The following is a 15616-nucleotide window of genomic DNA, read 5'->3' as shown; positions in this document are numbered from 1 at the left end:
TCTCTCTCGGCATATATGTGTGTGTCCACACGTGTGTGTGTGTGTGTGTGTGTGTGTGTGTGCCAGGACTCCCCACAGAGAATGACACACCAGCCCAGTGCCCAGATTGTTGAGGGACAGGAAGGCAGGATTGGTTTGTTAGGGAAACTGCAAGGACTGGGTGAGACCCTCACTTCAGAGTTCTGACTGTCTGGAACTACCACGGTGTCTTCCGAATGTCGGTCCTCTGAGTCTCCAAGGCATCCAGCAGTCACCGATAAATGCTGAACAGCAGAGCCTCTGCCCAGGGTGCCCATACCCTGTCCCCCCAGTCCCCGAGCGGCAGATCGTGTATCCTGCGTGGCAGGCAGGTGCCCACAGACCCCGGAGACTGAAACGCAGGCCGCACCCCTCTTTCAGTTGATCTAATGAATTGCGCAGGCACCGCTCCATGTGTCCGGTGAGTGAGGCGGGCCCGTGCGGGGTGGTGCGTCCCGCTCAGCTGGCAAGTCTACCTGAACCCCAGTGCGCACGTGAGGAGGGCGGAGGCCCCAGTAGGTGAGCTCTAGGTCAGGCCCATAGGTGGAGAGGGGCGAGGTAGGCGCGGGATTCCATTTCAGAGTGAGAGCCGCTGGACTGGAGCAAATGGTGGAAGAGTGGATGGTCGGGTGAGCTAGAGGAGTGAGCGGGCGAAGGGAGGAGTGAGCCACTGAATGTGCCCATGAAAAGATGAGCTAGTGAATGGGGGGTGGCGAGGGAATTAACGAGAGAAGGGAAAGGTGAATGAAAGGATTAACAAGTATGTGAATGAATGATGGGCCAGCTGCCAGGCAGGGAGAAGCCTGGTGAGGGGTGGGGGCGGGGTTGAGCCTGGGGAGGAGGTGAGAGGGGCCTGAGTGGGGTGGAGGTGGGGAGGGTGAAGCTGAGCGGAGCCTGTGCTTGAGGAGGAGGGCGTGGGGGGGAGTAGGCGTGGTCTGGTCTGGCCCTGTCCCGTCCATTCCGCCATGAAGCAGCTGTGCCTTTGCGCATCCGCCTCCTTCGCGGTAGGCGTTTGGGTCCCTTTGCGCCTTCCCATCTTCCCGGGAAGATGCTTGGGGGGGGGGGGGGGGGGGGGGGCGGGGCGCGGGCCGGACGTGGAGGGCGGCGCCGAGGGTCTCTGTGCTAGTGCGGCCGAGCATTGCGAGATGCAGGTCTTGGAGGACACTGAGGACAATGACTTGGGAACCTGGGCATATTTGTGGCTGCAGCTCTACCGGCCAGGCCTTAATGTTACAGGGGACGATGGGACCTTGGCAGAGCAGCTGTGAAGGGCGGGGAGGTAGTGGGGTCAATGGGCGCTGGAGGATGTTTTGGGAAAGGCCAGTCACCCTAGCATTCATAGGCTGAGGCAGGGGGATCTTTAATTTGAGGCTAGCCTGACCACATAGTGAGACGCTGTCTCAAGATAACAAAAGATAGTAAAATAATTGTGGAGGAGGGGTGAGGTGATGGGTTAGTGGCTGCCCTCCCCAGCGCCACGTAAAAGTAGGTGAGCTGCTTCATACCTGTCATCCCAGACCTGGGGAGGGGGAGGCAGGAAGACCAGGAACTCAAGGTCATCTTTGACTCAAGGAGTTTGAAGCCAGCCGGGACTATGTGGTGCCCGACTCTGCTTCAAAAACAGAATGGGGATATTGGAGACCTCGCCTTTAATCCCAGTACTTTGGGGGCAGAAGCAGGCCTAACTCTGTGCGTTCCAGGATAGCCTGATCTACATAGAGAGATACTTTAAAAAAAGAAAAGAAGAAATATGGGCGTTGTCTTACAAAACTGGCTTTGGCTTAAGGCACAGTGAGGGGAGGTGGCTCGAGGACCGACATTCGGAAGACACCGTGGTAGTGGGCCTGCAGACACGTGCTGGGGGGGTGCAGGTTTCAGAGACGTTGTCTCGAGGCCCCCTGTCAGGACCACCTACCCTACAGCTCCGGCTCGGTCCCACCGACCTTGGCTCCTGCCCGCCCTGTGGCCCGTGCCCTATCCCGAAACCCGCAGCAAGAGGCAGGCGCCAGGCAAGTGCCCAGGAGTGGGTGGGTGAGAGTCTGGAGCCACTGCCTTTGTTCCTTGGTGGGGCGGGGACAGTGAACCACTCAGTCCCACACACCTCTGGGTGTGCCACCACAGGGCCAAGACTGGGGCAAAAATGACCAGCGCCTGCTCCAGGCCGTGGAGAACAATGATGCGGCCAGAGTGGCCTCGTTGATCGCCCACAAAGGGCTGGTCCCCACAAAACTGGACCCCGAGGGCAAGTCTGCGTGAGTGCCCAAGCCCTGGGACTGGGGTGGCTTTGGACACTCTTCTGGGAATGACCCCTAACTCATGCCTCTAGGTTCCACTTAGCGGCCATGAAGGGTGCTGTGGGCTGTCTGGAGGTGATGCTGGCTCAAGGCTCAGACGTCATGAGCACAGATGGAGCAGGTACTTCCGGACCCGTCCCTGGGTGGACAGCAGAGTTTCCTTGGCTGTCCAGAGTAGGGTTCACATCGAGGCTGTAGCTCCATGGGTAGGACACTCACCAACCATGAGGGGAAGCCCTGGAGTGCATCCGTGGTGGGTGTATGCCTGTCATCGTCCCAGCAGCTGGTGTGGAGGCTCAAGATCAGGAGTTCAAGCAATTCAGCTCAGCTATATGTGCGCTGGAGGCCAGCTTTTGTTATATGAGACTTCGTCAAAAATAAAAATAAAATAAAATAAAAACCTTCAGTCCCAGCATCTGGGTGGCAGAGGCAGGCAAATCCTTGCGAGTTCCAGGCCAACCTGGACTACGTAATGAGACCCTGTATGGATAAGCAACAGATAGCAACCAAAAAGTTTACGGAGGCAGCGGGTTTTAAGAAGTAGTGAGTTTGGAAGCTGAGGCGCGGGAGGCCGCTGAGCACACCTGGAGGACACTTCCCATCTCTTCTACCCTCAGGTTACAACGCCCTTCACCTGGCAGCCAAGTATGGGCACCCTGAATGCCTGAAGCAGCTCTTGGAGGTCCTGATGCTCATTCTCTGTCCACACGAAACTCCAGCTACTTCCTCAAACCCCAGCTACTCCCGGGCCCCCAGCTTGGTCCCTTCTGTTACCATCATCAAAATAGGGTCACTTGAGGGGGGCTGGAAGATGGGTTCTCAGGGAAAGAAGATGGGGGAGGGGAGAAAAAGAGCCAGAGGGGCTGGAGAGGCGGCTCAGTGGTTAGCATACTGTCTGTTCTCGTGGAGGACCGACGAGACGTTGGACTCGACTCCCAGCACCCATATGGAGGCTCATAACCATCTGTGACTGCAGCTCCAGGGGACCCTATTTACCCTTCTGGTGTTCTCGGGAACTCATGTGCACACCCATAACACACATTGCACACACACACACACACAACTAAAACATCTTAAAAATAGCGAATCTGTGAGCCGATGAGATGTCTCAGTAGGTACGAGTACTTGCCCCAAGCTTGCTCACCTGATTTTGTTCACTGGGAACCTCAGGGAAGGAAAGAGCAGTCTCCCACCCGGCAACACGCTGGGCCGAGTATCAGCAAGCACGCTTGCAGAAACAAGGGCAGTAGAGTCCAAGGGAGTAGGGAGGGCTGAAGAAATCAGTCACTCAGGGGATAGAGATGACATCACCTGTCACTATTTCCCAGGCTTCCTGCGTGGTGGACATTGAGGACAGCAGTGGGTGGACAGCCCTTCATCATGCAGGTGGGTGCAACCAGGGCCTCCCAAATTCAAGGCAGGCTTCCTGTCAATGGATGATGCTCCCAGTCCCTCACTGGGGGATTCTAGGCGGGGCTACACCCTGACCACGCCCCAGCCCCTCACTGGGGATTCTAGGTGGGGCTCCATCCTGACCACGCCCCAGCCCCTCACTGGGGATTCTAGGCGGGGCTCCACCCTGATCACGCCCCAGCCCCTCACTGGGGATTCTAGGCGGGGCTCCACCTCTGACCTACAGCTCTAGACCTTTTCTTAGTTTTTTTTTCTTTCTTTGGTTTTTTGAGACAGGGTTTCTCTGTGTAACAGCTCTTGGAACTCCCTTTGTAGATCAGGCTAGGCTCAAGCTCACAGAGATCCGCCTGCCCCTGCCTCCCAAGTGCTGGGATTATTGGCGTGTGCCACCACCGCCTGGCCTTTTCTTAGTTTTTATGGATGAGTATTCATGTGTGTGTCATGTGGAAGTCAAAGGACAATCTATGTCATTGTCATGTACTCTCCACCCCTTCTGCAAACTTGGTCTCCACAACTTAAGCTAGGTGATAGCAAACCCTGGATCCTCCTGCCTCTGCTCCCGCCCCTGCCCCGTGCTGGTGTAGCATTGTGCGCCTCCACACCTGACTTACGTTTGGGCGGAGCCATTTTCTGAGCCCTCTCCTTACTTATTTTGATGCAGTCTGTAGCCCAGGCTAGCTCTGAAGTCCATAGTCCTCCCGCCTCAGCCTCTGAGTTGCTGGGGGATGGATGCGGGCCACCATCTCCAGTTGGTCACTTGTTCTGTGTGCAGTCTAGGGCTTAGCTCAAAGTGTAGTCACCGTGTGAACTAGGCCCCTTTGCCCCATTGCACAAGAAGTTAGACACCTGTACCAGTGGGGACCCTATTTCTTGCACCCCAAAAGTGGGTGGACAGAGTAGGGTGGTTAGAACCCTAATTCCTTCCAAAATCTCCTGGGTGCCCCAAATACAAGCAGCTCCTCCACTCCAGACTCTGTCTTCAGAGCAGCCAAGGACTGATTGCTGGGGGCCAGGAGCACAGGGTCCGGGCCTGCCCGCCCCTCCAGGCAGACCCTCCTGCCCAGGGGACAGTACTCTTGGCTTTGCTGTTAGTCACTAAGTCCCCAGCTAGAGTGGCACCATCAGGTGGCGTCCATGCCCATGGCACTCGAGGGGATGTCTTAAAAAGTTAAATCATTTATTCAACTGTGTCACATGCTTGAGGGAGGTGGAGTGGGTCCTCTCTCTCGGCAGGTATGTCCTGGGGATTCAGCTCAGGTCAGTAGGCATGGCAACAGGCACCTTTACCAATTGAGCGATCTTTCTAGTCTGCTTTTTTTAAAATGTTTTTTTTGTTTGATTTTAAATTTTTTTAAGGAATGTATTTACATTTTTTAAATGTGTATGAGTGTTTTGCTTGCATGCATGTCTGGGTCTCCTGGAACTGGAGTTACAGATGGTTAGGAGCTACTACCATGTGAGTGCTGGGAACCGAACCCAGGTCCTCTGCAACAGCAGCCAGAGCTTTAACCACTGAGATTTTAGTTGAGGTCTCATTCTGTAGCCCATGCTGGTCCCTAAGGTGCAACCATCCTCCAGCCTGGGCTTCCCAGCTGCTGGCATAACTGGTGTCAGCCACCCCACTGCAGAGTGAGTTCCAGCCCAGCCAGGCTGCAGACTGAGACCTGGTCTCTTGTCTTTCCCAGCGGCTGGTGGCTGTCTGTCCTGCTCAAAGCTGCTCTGCTCTTTCAAGGCACACATGAACCCCCGGGATCGGGTGAGCTGCTGGGATCTTGTCGGGGCCAGGGGTACGGTACTATCCCTGCCGTAGTGGATCGCTCATGCCATCTTATCCTTCCTACCAGTCGGGCGCCACGCCCCTCATCATAGCGGCCCAGATGTGTCACACAGATCTCTGCCGCCTCCTCCTGCAGCAGGGGGCTGCAGCAAACGACCAGGACCTGCAAGGCAGGTGAGCACCAGGCCTCCCGACCTTTCCAGCAGATGCTGTGTGACTTGGAGCAGGTATCTGGACCTCTCTGAGCTGCGGACCTAGGAACCCTCTTCCTGGCCTGGATGTAGAGCAGGGTTTAGGAGGTTTGGGACCAACGTCTGCTCCTTCAGTAGTCCCGTTTACCCCCACAGGACAGCCTTGATGCTGGCGTGTGAGGGGGCCAGCCCGGAGACCGTTGAAGTACTCCTGCAGGGTGGAGCCCAGGTGGGCATCACTGATGCCCTGGGCCAGGACGCCACTCACTACGGAGCCCTGACGGGGGACAAAGTCATCTTGCAGTTTCTACAGGAGTTTGCACAACGCCCTTCACCTCCCAGTGGTGTGCAAACCCTGCCTCTCCTATCTGTCTCCTTCTAGGCAGTTTCTGGTCATCCACTTATTCCTTTGTTACTGATAGTTCCAAGGTACCTCAATGCTGGGTCATGAAAATTTTCGTTTCCCCATCTCAGGGCAGTTTCAAGGAGCCTCAGAGGACTCACGAGTGGTCCAATGTGATTTCTTGGGTCACCCTTAGTATGGAGACTGCCTTTCCTAAGAGATGACAGCCCACCCCACCCCCAACCGGGAAGCTCCACTGCCCCAGTCTGCGAGTTTTGAGGTCCTCCCACGCAGCAGTCCACTCCCATAGGTTTCTACCTTAACGTCCTTGGGCCAGAGGCTGGGTTTTGTGGTGCACGACCAGGAGGCTAGAGATCTGAGTTTGAGGCTAGCCTGGGCTGCAGAGTGAGACCCTCCCGGACGACAACAACAAAGCACTAGCACTTGGGAAGATACTCTGGGTTGAGAACGCAGAAGGTGGTCCCTGACTTTGCTTCTGCTCTCCACAGCCTCTCTAGAGGATGACTCCGGAGAGGCCTCGTCTCAGGTAGGAACTCGGAAGGGCTGACAGTCCTCTGCCCGGTGCCTGCACTCGCTGCTCCGGCCCTCGCCTCCTCCTCCCCACCCCCCACTCCCAGGACAAGGCAGACCCGCGTGGACAGCGGTTCTGTCACCACCGCTACTCCGGGATCTGCTGCCGCCCAGTGGCGGTCACGTGAATACCAGCAGTGGAACTGGGAGGGGAGGTGGTAGCTAGCACGGCCACTTTCCCTGCGGCTCCGATCTTCAGTGACTCCGGCTTCAAAGGGGATAGAAAATGTCACAGAGGACTATAAAGCCAGGGAAAGAGTACACAGCGAATGGCTGGTGGGAGGTAGGACTAGTGGGGTGAACTTGGGGTTCATCACAGGATGTCAGGAGGGAGCTGAGGCTACTGACCGCTAGGGGCTGGCCACTTTGGATCCCCTGAGTGGATCCTGGCCCAGGCCCTGTGTCCTGTGTCCCCATATGCCCACGCCAGAACTCGGTGTCCAGCCATGAAAAGCAAGGGGCCCCCAAGAAGCGGAAGGCACCCCAACCTCCAGCCAGCATGCCAGTTCCCGTAAGAGATGGGGTAGCCTGGAGTTGGAGGGGGCTCTGCCACATGCTCACGGTAGTGCAGCCTTGGAGACCTCACCTAAAGTGGCTTCCCTTGGTGGGGAGGGGACAGGACGACCAGGATGCTTATGAGGAGATTGTGCGTCTGCGCCAAGAGAGAGGCCGGCTCCTGCAGAAGATCAGGGGCCTGGAACAGCACAAGGAAAGGAGGAGAAAGGAGGTTAGGAGGCTGTAAGGCCTGCGGTCCGGGTGTGGGAGCTATTCCTTGGGACACCACACCACCTGCCTTCCTCCCCTTCCTCCTTCCTCTGCTCCAGACACTCGGCCCCTCGCTGACCTTCCCACATGCCAGGCTCTGTCCTGCCCCAGGGCCTTTGCAGGAGAGAATTACTGTCTGTCCAGCTGTCCCCAAGGCTCCTTCCTCAGTCTCTGCCTCTTACCGACCGACATTTCCCACTTTATTTAAAATCGCCCGGTCATTTTCAGCTTCCTTCATTTCCACCATAGAGCTCCACCACTCAAAGCCACGCCCCCGAGGGCAGGCTCCGCTGAAGGTGCCACGCTCAGAGTGGATAAACTCTGGGTGAATGACTGGCCCTCGGCGAGGAGTAAACGAATGAGTGAGTGGTCTGGAACAGGGTCTGCTATGGAGCAGGCTCTGGGCCAAAGCAACTTGAGCTAGCGCGAGAGAACAGCGTGAAAGCTCAGAGTGGTACACTGTAGGACTGACTGTGTATGTGGAGAATAGTCGTGGCTGTCAGACAGTAGGTGGCGCATGACTATCCAGCTCTGTCCTGCTCTGTCCAATTCCAACCACTTCTACCTGCAGCCCTTGGAGGCAGAGGCCAGTTCAGTGCACAGCCTGGAGAGGCAGGTAGGTGGGGAGGACCACTGCTTGGGAGGGTCCTGGGTCCTCAGGTCCTTAAGTGCTGACCTTGTCCTCTGCAGGTGCAGGAGCTGCAGCAACTGCTGGCAGAGAAGCAGGAGGAGAAGGAGAGTCTGGGCCGGGAGGTAGAGAGCCTGCAGAGCCGACTGTCCCTTCTGGAGGTGGGCAGGGCCACGGCGGGCGTGGCCAGAGGGGTTAGGGTGCTGCAGTGGGAACAGGGCAATAAGCTGGGGGGGGGGCTGGAGTCAGAGTCTGGGGGCGGGACCAGAGGCTGGGTAGAGCCAGAGATTGGGGGCGGGACCAGAGGCTGGGTAGGCTGGAGTCACAGGCTGGGGGCGGGACCAGAGGCTGGGTGCGGTTGGAGCCTGGAAAGGGAGTAGAGGTGTGGGGAAAGTCTGAAGACAAGGCCGGCGGGGTTGGGTGTGCCATCATCAAAGTGTGTGGAGCCAGTGTTGTGGATGGGGGCAAGGTGCGGGGCCACTGCAAAGGGCTGGGCCAGAGACAGGAATGGGAAGGACCAGGGCAGGGGTGGGTGGAGTCAGTGTCAGGTAGGTCTTTTGACATGCCAGAGCTTCATTCAGGAACCATGGTGCATCCACAATGTCCCGACCACACATGACTTCCACATATCTATGAAGATTTCTCCAAACACACACACATATGCCAAGATGGCAGCCACACTGACACAGGCATCCCACATGCCCCACACATATAAACCTTCACCCAGATGCTGCTCAAAGTGTGCAGTTAGAATCAGCGAGATGGATCAGCCGATAAGACGCTGTGCTGCCCATCCTACTGACCTGAGTTCACGTCCACACAGGATGGAAGGAGAGAACCAATTCTCTCACTGCCACCTATGCCCTGTGGCGTGTGTGCATCCCCGTGCGGTTACACACAAAAGAAACAAAATGTGGCAAAATATCTACCAGCATGCATAGAGACGATCCTCTATTGGGCAGCTGCTTTGATTCAAACCCAGAGCCTTGATCATATGATGGGCATGTCCTCAGTGGGGAATGCTTGCCCGGCATGTCCAAAGGCCCTGGCCCACCCCAGCATCCCAGTAGAACATGGAAGGGCATGTTGGATGCTCTGTGAATACAGCCACTACCAGTCGGGTGACTCCAGAGTGTTGTATAGATATGCGAACACCCCAGTTTGGGGAGGTAATGATGATATCAAGGTGCAGGACCTGAAGGTCGACTTTGTACCCCACTGCTAGAATGATAGAGAGAACACCAGCTACGACGTGGTCACCCTGCAGGACGAGGAGGCTGAGATGCCTGACTTTCCAGGTGAGTTCTGAGCCCCTCCACCCCCTCACTGCTCCCCATCTGGGATTCTGAGGCGTTTGGGGGGGGGAGCCATGACCTTACGTGGAGGGGCGTGATGCCAGGAGAGTGGCAATGCATGTGAGCTCCCGTTCCCCCCCTCAGTTGCCGGAGGCAGTGCTAGGTCCCCTGCTGCATGGCTCCTGCCTCTGATAGCGTGTGCTGCCAGCCTGACTCCGTGTTCTCCCCGGCCCTGCCAGGAGCTGATGCCCTGTTGTCAAAGCAGCAACGTCTGTCAGCTGACGAGCTGGTGGCATCCCTGCAGGAGCAGGTGGCTCAGCTCACCAGGCAGAACCAGGAGCTGTTGGAGAAGGTCCAGGTGGGGAAACTGAGGCAGTGTACAGCTCTGAGGACCTTGGGGTGGGCGGGGAACATGGTGAGGCTGTCTCTTAGCCTGCCTGCCTCGTCACCCCCAGATCCTTGAGGAGTTTGAGAAGGACGAGGTGCAGACGGTGGACGACAATCAGCCTGAGGTGGTCCCTCTGGTCTTGTATGATACTCTGAGGACAGAACTTGAGCAGCTCCGGAGGCAGCACACAGAGGCCATGCAGGCACTGCAGGAGCAGCGGGAGGTGGCCAGGGGTCATGGAGAAGAGACAGTACAGAAGGAGAGCAGGGACAAGGGGACCACCACCCAGAATGGTCCTAGCGTCCCGGAGCTCAATGGTACCACATATCCAGAAACCCCAGCAAACGGCACCACCGAACCCCAAGCAGGAGGCTGCTTGGGCACCAGGAACACAGAAGCCAGTGCTTCAGAAGTGAAGCCTATAGAGCCCGAGGCTGCAAGTTCAGAGGCCACGGGGAAAGATGCTGCGGCAGACGAGGCTGTGGACACGAGAACCCCTGGGGCTCAGGTCCTAGACGTGAAAGCTGTAGGCGACAAAGCTGAAAGAGAGCCGGTGGTGACAGAAGCCATGGGAGGGAAAGGGAATCCAGGCATGGAGGCTGATGGGGTGCGTGTGGTGCAGGAGGGGCTCCCCGGCACAGGGATTAGAAACACGGAGGCCACGGGAGTAGAATTGCGGGATACCGGAGTTCAGGCCACAGCAGCAGAGTCCATGGTAGTGAAGACCACGGGAGTGCAGGCCACAGTGGCAGAGGTCATAGGAGTGAAGGTCACAGGAGTGCAGGTCACAGCGACAGAGCACACAGTAGTCAAGGCCACTGGAGCTGAGGCCCCGGGAGCAGAAGCCATGGGGGCGCAGGCCACTGTGACTGAGGCCAAGGGAGCTGAGGTTACGGAAACTCAGGCCACCACCCTGGAAACCACGGGAGCAGAGGAGGCCACGGAGTCACAAGCCATGGCCTTAGAGACCACAGGCGCGCAGGCCACTGTGACAAAGGCCAACGGAGCCGAGGCCATAGGACTCAAAGCTACGGAAGCGGAGGCCGCTTGCACGGAGGGTCCCTGTGCTGCGGTCTTGCACCCAGGGGCAGCGGCAGCGGCGGCGGCGCTGCAGGCTGAGCTGGAGACCCGAATCCGCGGCCTGGAGGAGACGCTTCGCCTGCGGGAAAGGGAGGCGGAGGCCGAGCTGGAGGCCGCCCGGGACCGATTTGCGGAAGCGGAGGAGGCGGCACGGGGGAGGAGCCGCGAGCTGGAGACGCTGCGGGAGCTGCTGGCCACGGCCACGGCCACGGGCGAGCGTGCACGTGAAGAGGCCGCCGAGCTGCGCCGAGCGCTGACGGCCTCCGAGGCTCGGGCTGCCGAGCTCAGCTCCGCGCACGATGCGGTCCGCGAGGAGCTCGAGCGCTTGCGCGGGGCCTCGGTGCCTGCGGACGAGCACGAGCAGGCGCTGGCCGCGCTGCGCGACCACGTGACCCGGCTGCAGGCGCAGCTGGAGGAGCTGGCGCGCAAGCACGAGAGGACAAGCGCCGAAGTCTTCCAGGTGAGCGCCAGCGCCAGCGAGGCCCAGAGAGGGCGTCGGATCTCCCGGAACTTTGGATTTGCACACTTGAGCCGAAATGTGGCTGCTGGGAACCGAACCTTGGTCTTGCACTTGAGCAGCCACTTCTCCAGCCCGTAATATTTCTATTTAGATTTAACTGATTATTCTTTCCTTATGTGTGTGCACACACAGTATGGCGTGAAAGTCAGATGGCAGCCGGTGGGACCCAGTCCTCTCCTTCCACTATGTGGGTCCAGAGGACCAAACCCGGGTTGTCAGGCTTGGTTGCAAGTGCCCTTATCCGCTGAGCCATCCCCAAGCCCTGGCCTTTTTGTTTGTTTGTCGTTTTGTTTTTATGAGTTTGTTTGTTGTTTTGCTTTTATTAGTGTGTGTGTGTGTTTTGAGACGTCTCTCTCAGTTGCCTAGGCTGCCCTTGAACTCATGATGTAGCCCTCAAACTTTTGATCCTCCTGCCTCAGCCTCCTGAGTACCTGGACCTCACTCAGGCATCACTGAGTGAGGAAGCTAGAACCCAGGGCACATACAGAGCTCATAGCTGGAGGTGCATGCAGGACCCGAAGGTTCCTAGGGTTGGGTGGGGAGGTGGAAAGCCATCAGCTCGACATGAGAGGGTGGGGAGAGCCCCAGGATCCAAGCCTCTTTGGGGTCTAAATGTCCCGAGAGTCACGCGTGGGCTTGGGCCACAGGTGCAGCGGGAGGCATTGTTTATGAAGAGCGAGAGGCACGCGGCCGAGGCCCAGCTGGCCACGGCCGAACAGCAGCTCCGGGGGCTTCGTACAGAGGCCGAGAGGGCACGCCAGGTGCAGAGCCGTGCCCAGGAGGCCCTGGACAAGGCCAAGGAGAAGGACAAGAAGGTGGGTTCCCTCCTGCTCTCTGTTGGGGCCCACTCAGCCGAGGTTACACACTTGAAGAACCTCGTAGCCGTCTGTCTTGTGAAGCCAGCCCGTTTATCAATGGCAGAGTGAGAGAGAAGAGTCTCAGCTAGAGCTGCTATGGGTGTTGATGCTCCAGCTGCTCATTGTAACCATCGTAACTGGTTTGGCGTGCTTACCGCGCTAATCCCCATTTGAAGTAACAGGCACAGAGAGGTAAATCCAGTTACACAAGGTCACGCAGCAATAAATGGATCCCATGCCTGCATTTGAACCCAATTTTCCCGGAGCCTGTAATGTTGAGAAGATTTAAAAATTATATGTATCTCTTTAGTTGAGGGTTGGGGCATGCCTGTGTGGAGGTCAGAGGACAACTTGCCTAAATCTGTCTTCTCATTCAACAATGTGGGTCCCAGGGATTGAACTCAGTAGAGAGACAAGAGAGAGGCTTGGCCCCAAGTGCCCCAGCTCCCGCATGTGAGCCAACTGACCAATTGTATCATTTCTGTGTTCTCTTTGTGTGCACGTGCATGTGTGGAGGTCACAGGTCAGCCTTGGGCCTCCCAGTAACATGAGCTGAAAATCCAAGTTGTTTTTATGGGTTACTGACCAGGCAGCTGTAGAACCTGGTGTTCCCCAGATGAGCTGACAGGGTGTTTTTCTGTGACGGGCCAAAAACGACAAAGTATCTGCTAATCTGTACGTTGTCTGCTTCCTGTTGCTGTGAGCAGACAGAGGCGTGTTGATAAAACTTTATTGATGAATATAAAAGTGTGATTTGGAATCCCTTCAAGGGTCACAAAATTGATCTATTTTCTCCCCCCAAACATTTAAAAGTTCGAGGAGTCGGGCGGTGGTGGTGCACGCCTTTAATCCCAGCACTCGGGAGGCAGAGGCAGGCGGATCTCTGTGAGTTCGAGGCCAGCCTTGTCTACAGCGCTAGTTCCAGGACAGGCTCCAAAGCTACAGAGAAACCCTGTCTCGAAAAACAAAACAAAACAACAAAAAAAAGTTGTCAGCTCTTTGGCTTTACAGATACAAGTTCCCAGTCAGCTCAGCTCCTGGCGCAGATCTGTGACCCTTTATGAAGCTGCCCAGTAGAGGTGCAGAGGTCCCTGGTCCCTGCCTGGCTGCTCAGAGTTCCTCCACCCTTCCAGATCACAGAACTGTCCAAAGAAGTCTTCTCACTGAAGGAGTCTCTGAAGGCGCAGCAGGCAGCCCCTGCCAGCTCTGAGGAGGAGGAAGCCCTTCGTGGTCAGGTGGTAGCCTTGCAGGAGCGCATGGAGGTACCGCTCTGCGGCAGGGGAGGGGTGAAGGCAGCCACACGGGGAGCAGTCGCTGTCCAGATGGGGGTGGCTGGCAGGATCCAGGCTGGTCAGGGCACCTCAGGGGCATATCCCTGGCTAGGACACCAGCAGCCAGTGGACATGGGGTTTTGACTCAGGTGGAGGGATGTGGGTGTGTCTCACCTCGGATGGGCCTCCCCTTCCAAATCCTCTTCCCACTCTCCCCTCCCACTCCCATTTCCTTCCTCCAGCTCCGTTCCACCTGTCTTTTAAGGCAGTGTCTCCTGTAGCCCAGGCTGACCTCAAAATTCCTACGTAGCCAAGGATGACCTTGAGCATCTGATTCTTCTGCCTCCCCCTTCTGTGTCTGCAGGAGGAGGCCCGGGAGCACGGTGCCGTGGTGGCTTTATACCGTACCCATCTCCTGTATGCCATTCAGGTGAGTGCCCGCCTCCTGACTCCATCTCAGGGGGCCAATCCAGCCTCAGCCTTCCTCCGCCACTGCCTGGGCCCGTTTCCTCTTCTGTTCTGGGATAGCCTTGTGGCTTCTGGGAACATCCCAGTGTACAGACCTGTCTTGTGGAGTACTGAGTCCCTTAGGTTTGTGTAGGGGGATTTCTAGGGCACAGGGGAGCACCCAGCTGGAGCACCAGAGTCTCTCTACCGCAGGGACAGATGGATGAGGATGTCCAGTGCATTCTCAGCCAGATCCTGCAGATGCAACGGTTGCAGGCCCAGGGTCGCTGAGGACACAGCTGGGCTCTTCACTCTCCGGCCTTCACCATTGCGAGCTGAAGCCACAGAGACCACCTTTCCTTTCCCATGCCCCAGGGTGCTGAACGGACTCAGCAGGCTCTGGGAGCCAGCCTGGGACCTTACCCATCACTCCACGGCTTACAGCACTCCCCATCTGATGGTACAACTCCCACTATGCCATCTGTATCCCACCCACCCACCCAGGAGTGTAAGCTCACTGCAAGAGGGAGACGTAACCGCTGGGCGAGGGCAGGGATGGCGCAGGGGTTCAGATGATAGTCTGATATTCTGGACTCAAAACAGTTATAGCAATAAATATGAATGCAATGCCGTATTTGAATAAACCAGGGGATAGTGTTGTGGCTCAGAGGTGGAGTCCTGCGTGGAATACCCCGTGAGGGGCTGGTGTCACGGGTACGGCAGCATGGGTGTGTGGGTTCGCACGGGTCCGTGAAATAAAGACTCAGAGATTCTTGAGAATGAACCTAGCCTTTGAGGCCTCAGGGGCTCAGCCTCTTTGGGCTGAAGCTTTCCCTTTGCCTCTTGGCATTTTAATTTTTTCCTATGTTTATACTTTAGCTAGTAGATTTCCATATCTCAAACCGAGTGGAGTGTCCACACTACATTGCCAAGTGCAAATACCTGATTTATGAGGTACCACAGTTTTCTGGGTTTCCCCATAGCCAAGTTTGCCTAGGCTTTGTATCCATGGGAACCTCTCAGATGAGATTCACACAGGGCAACAAAAGGTATCTGAAACACAAAGGATGGGTTAGGGGCTGGGCACTAACGCCAGAGCTACACCAGGTACCTGGCCCAATGGCGGTGCCAGCCCAGCGGAGGCGTGGGCTGTTAACAGGCTGGAGGCTTGGTCAAGGTGGAGCCCGGCCTTTGCTCCAGAGGCAGTGAGACCTGGGAGTGGAGCTGATATTTTAGGTGGACTAAAATCCAATGTAATAACTAATGTTTTTCAAAGTCCCTGACAATATAATGTCTGAGGGTTAATAAAGGTTTTGTGACGACAGCCAAGGCTGCAGGAAGAAAGTCTGTCTGCAAATACCAAAGGAATAAAGTTCTGGTAAGTTCAAGTTCTATACAGTCACAAGGACGTGTCCCACACGACAAAAACACAAGCTCTAGCCAGTCATGAGGACGTGTCACACATGACAAAAACACAAGCTCTAGACAGTCATGAGGATGTGTCATACATGACAAAAACACAAGCTCTAGACAGTCACAAGGATGTGTCCCACGTGGCAAAAACAAGATTTTCCACAGAGGTGCAAGCATTCTATTGAATAACAGCATCAAGCAATAATGGATAATCTAAATAGATTCACTCCTATCCTCTGCACCTGGGAGGAGCACAAACACACATTCCTAGAATGATTCCAGTTTTGTTTTGTGTGTGTTTTTGGAGTCAGTGTTTCTCTGTAGC

The 15616-nt window shown here is 56.4% G+C and overlaps 1 protein-coding gene across 2 annotated transcripts; it reads left to right on the top strand.

Annotated features, from left to right (window-relative positions):
- Positions 1-983: 983 nt before the first annotated feature.
- Ankrd24 (ankyrin repeat domain 24) lies at positions 984-14545 on the top strand. Of its 2 annotated transcripts, XM_050123581.1 has the most exons (21): positions 984-1022; positions 1941-2027; positions 2140-2270; positions 2345-2433; positions 2930-2994; positions 3641-3698; positions 5411-5481; positions 5570-5676; positions 5850-6037; positions 6546-6583; positions 7058-7138; positions 7247-7354; positions 7964-8008; positions 8083-8181; positions 9246-9318; positions 9555-9673; positions 9771-11243; positions 11951-12118; positions 13294-13422; positions 13796-13861; positions 14092-14545. In XM_050123581.1, the coding sequence occupies exons 1-21, from the start codon at positions 984-986 to the stop codon at positions 14167-14169; spliced, it is 3312 nt and encodes a 1103-aa protein (XP_049979538.1). In that variant the 3' UTR covers positions 14170-14545. The 2 variants fall into 2 exon arrangements, with proteins under 2 accessions (XP_049979538.1, XP_049979539.1); XM_050123582.1 differs by lacking the exon at positions 11951-12118.
- The last annotated feature ends 1071 nt before the right edge of the window (positions 14546-15616 follow it).

This window comes from Alexandromys fortis, unplaced genomic scaffold, assembly GCF_014885135.2.
Source record: "Alexandromys fortis isolate MF-2015 unplaced genomic scaffold, M_Fortis_MF-2015_v1.1 scaffold_221, whole genome shotgun sequence".
Taxonomy (NCBI): domain Eukaryota; kingdom Metazoa; phylum Chordata; class Mammalia; order Rodentia; family Cricetidae; genus Alexandromys; species Alexandromys fortis.
The sequence above is the reverse complement of the archived record's forward strand: the minus strand, read 5'-3'. Positions and strand labels throughout refer to the sequence as shown.

Excerpts from the sequence above, each read along its gene's own strand:
- Ankrd24 (XM_050123581.1), top strand. The coding sequence starts at position 984 with ATGAAGCAGCTGTGCCTTTGCGCATCCGCCTCCTTCGCG. Across the intron at positions 2,995-3,640 it reads GCCTGAAGCAGCTCTTGGAG|GCTTCCTGCGTGGTGGACAT; the intron begins GTCCTGATGCTC and ends ACTATTTCCCAG. Across the intron at positions 6,584-7,057 it reads CCGGAGAGGCCTCGTCTCAG|AACTCGGTGTCCAGCCATGA; the intron begins GTAGGAACTCGG and ends TGCCCACGCCAG.